Source organism: Halyomorpha halys, unplaced genomic scaffold (assembly GCF_000696795.3).
Source record: "Halyomorpha halys isolate HHAL.00 unplaced genomic scaffold, Hhal_1.1 Scaffold106.1, whole genome shotgun sequence".
NCBI classification, from domain to species: Eukaryota; Metazoa; Arthropoda; class Insecta; order Hemiptera; family Pentatomidae; genus Halyomorpha; species Halyomorpha halys.
Window position 1 is genome coordinate 2,127,150 of NW_027111449.1, and position 995 is coordinate 2,128,144.

The window sequence follows — 995 nt, forward strand, 5'->3', positions numbered from 1 at the left end:
GAACGCAATGAAGAGATTGACCACAGTCGTCCTCAAGAGGTTGAGAGAGGAAGAGAGGGCTAGAAGACGTTAGTAGCATGGATTTTTTTTTTTAAATGAACCATCTAATTATTTCCACCATTACACTGTAGAGAGAAACAGTATGATGTATTTACTGAATAAGTTTCTAATCTCAGTCTTCAAAATTAAAGCATTAAGCCTATCAAAGTTAAACGTTTAAAAAGTTTGTTCACACTTGTCCTGACTCACCTTAGATGGATAAAAAAGAATCCCCGAATGGAAATAATAATGGATGAAGAGGCAATGAGTCAGGTCCTTTACCGAAATCATCATCTTATTCGTTATTAGAATTAGAGAAAATCAGGTCTGCGTTCAAGAGGTTTAACTAACTTGGATTTTTCTCACAGCTCTTTTAAAATGTTGCTATAAGTATATATTTATTTGTTATTTACTATATTTTATGCTTTGAATATTTAAAAAAAAAGTTTAGAGGAAGATATAAAGTCAAACTTCATTTTACACTTTATGTCATATATTTTTTATTTACTTTGCTTTTTATATGTATGTACCTGTAATTTTTTGAAAATCTTTAGGTACATCGAGAATAAAAATAGCCTTATTGAGGTTGAAGAAGTAGAAGATCCGTGGTTTAAGTCAATTCAAATACTCAGTTGGCATACTTGAGAAGAAAATTCTCATTAAAGCAATTTATTTTGTTCAATATTGTTTTCAATTTGTCTTCGGAAGGCAAAATAGAAATCCTGAAACAATTACTTTTGTAAACAGGTTTCTATTGACTATATAACGCTCTGATTATAGATGACTTGAAAGATTTATGAAATAATAAGTTGTTGTGTTCCCTTGTTTTACAGGAAACAGCTTGGTTATATATCTCCAGATCATCTTCCTTAAGTTATCGCACAGGATTGTAAGGAAGCCAATTTATTTGTTAAGACAACTTTCTGGGTTTGAAGTTCATCGTAGAAATATATTGT

At 30.7% G+C, this 995-nt stretch overlaps 1 protein-coding gene across 1 annotated transcript in view; it reads right to left on the reverse strand.

Annotated features, from left to right (window-relative positions):
* Nucleotides 1-949: 949 nt before the first annotated feature.
* Nucleotides 950-995, reverse strand: part of LOC106677626 (alanine aminotransferase 2) — a 16,870-nt gene continuing 16,824 nt past the window's right edge. Inside the window, exon 10 of the mRNA XM_067049437.1 lies at nt 950-958. Coding sequence (XP_066905538.1) covers nt 950-958 — 9 coding nt within the window. The remainder of the gene's footprint in view (nt 959-995) is intronic.